This window comes from Aphanomyces invadans (genome assembly GCF_000520115.1).
Source record: "Aphanomyces invadans strain NJM9701 unplaced genomic scaffold supercont1.215, whole genome shotgun sequence".
Lineage (NCBI taxonomy): Eukaryota > Oomycota > Saprolegniomycetes > Saprolegniales > Verrucalvaceae > Aphanomyces > Aphanomyces invadans.
In genome coordinates, this window is record NW_008580360.1 from 13,241 (window position 1) to 14,971 (window position 1,731).

The 1,731-nt window shown below is 47.4% G+C and overlaps 1 protein-coding gene across 1 annotated transcript; it reads right to left on the reverse strand.

Annotated features, from left to right (window-relative positions):
- Positions 1 to 73: 73 nt before the first annotated feature.
- Positions 74 to 393, reverse strand: H310_15196 (hypothetical protein; the record flags this gene model as incomplete). Its single annotated transcript, XM_008883181.1, has 2 exons — positions 74 to 324; positions 381 to 393. 2 exons carry the CDS (start codon positions 391 to 393, stop codon positions 74 to 76), a joined length of 264 nt encoding a protein of 87 aa, XP_008881403.1.
- Positions 394 to 1,731: the final 1,338 nt, after the last annotated feature.

Sequence of the window (1,731 nt, forward strand, 5' to 3'; positions counted from 1 at the left end):
CTGCAAAAAGCGATGTCGACGGTTTGGAACCATTTATAGACTTTTGCAATTATCAAATTTTAGAGCAATCGAATCAACCGTCGGAGTTGGCCGAGTCGAGTGACGAAGAACTTGACGCGGTACTGTCGGACACGCTGCCGTCCACACCACTCTCCTCACGAATGTTGTCGTCGTCGAGGACTGACACGTGTCTGTGTAGATCAAGGAGGTCCATCTGGGCCTTGCGAATGCAGCCGAAGATGGCGTGCGAAGACAAGTTGGCGACCGCCGCGTCAAGCCGATGTCCGACCTCGGCAAACGTCGTGTCATCTTGGTACTGCCTACCTACACTCCCTTTAATGATAACGTTGTTATCATTAAAGGGAGTGTACAGTGGCTACCAAAAGTCATCATACGGTCAAGATAAAACGCGTTTTTTCACAATCGCGTCCGAAGTACAATACCCTCTGTTACGGTTGTTTGATCCTCAAATTCGCACTGTTCGAGCCAATAATGTGATGCTAATGATTGTCCTCGTTTGTGTATTGGCCAAAATATAAATCCGGATATACGAAAAACCTAAAAACCAAAAGTCACCATACACTTGAGGTATTTTGAGTTGATCTAGGCTCTTAGTACTTCGTTGGTCCTCCAGATTTTTCAATGACCATGCCAAGACATTTAGGCATCGAATCAATGAGACCCCGGATGTAAGAAGTAGGAATATTGTCCCAACTCTTGACGATTTGCTCCTTCAAGCCCTCAATCGATGATGGCGGGTTCTTGCGCACTCGACGTTTGATGTACTCCCACACATGTTCAAGGGGTTGAGGTCGGGGCTTTGGGGGGGTGAGGAAGCAAGTTGAAATCGTTCAAGTAAAAAAACGCCTTCACACTCCTCGTAGTATGAATTGGTGCATTGTCCTGCATGAACTCAAAGTCGATACGAGAGCGCGAATTTCAGGTGGATGCTCCTTTCGCGTGGTTTTGGTGGCCACCATGGCTTAAACGAAGGATTGGACGGCTTGATTCGATAGCAGGAAAGTTTAGAAGTGCATTAAAGGGTAGATTGTTTGATTGGACTCTTTTAATGTGAGATATATGGGGTTTTGAAGGATTTTGCATGATGACTTTTGGAGCCTGAATTATCCATGTGTCATGCTTCGTTCGACGATGTCGGAGGCAGTTACGCATTTCATACAGTACTGAGCTATCTTGTAGCTTTGATGTCCTTTCACACATCTACTGATTGCACACTCAAGCGACTTCAAACACCATGGAATTTTGGAGTTGTGGCCTTCAATGTACAGATGTTGCGTAATGTATGATGACTTTTGGTAGCCACTGTACTTACTCTTTTGTCTCCACGCTTGAATCCACAGCGCCGCAGGAATCGCTGAACAGCACGCAGCGCCGAGTTGGAGGACTGTTTATTGGAGCGGTCAACTTCCATGACCCCCGTGTTTGCTAGATGCGACAACACATCCACAGCAGTTACGCGAGCGCGAATCTGCCTTTTGTCGCGGACAAACTTTTGCACGGACGCAATAGTGTCGGTCGTGTGTGGTATGCGAGTTGGTTTTGTGGAGGAGTTGGCCGGTGCAGAGGCAACAACAACAGTTTTGGAGTCTACGTAGTCCTTCCACACACTTTGTACTTGTCGTTTACCACGACCAAGCATGTCGGCAATTTGTTTGGACACGTCGCCGGAGGTGTTGTTGTGTGCGTGTTGGAGTCGCAGATGGGCGTGGA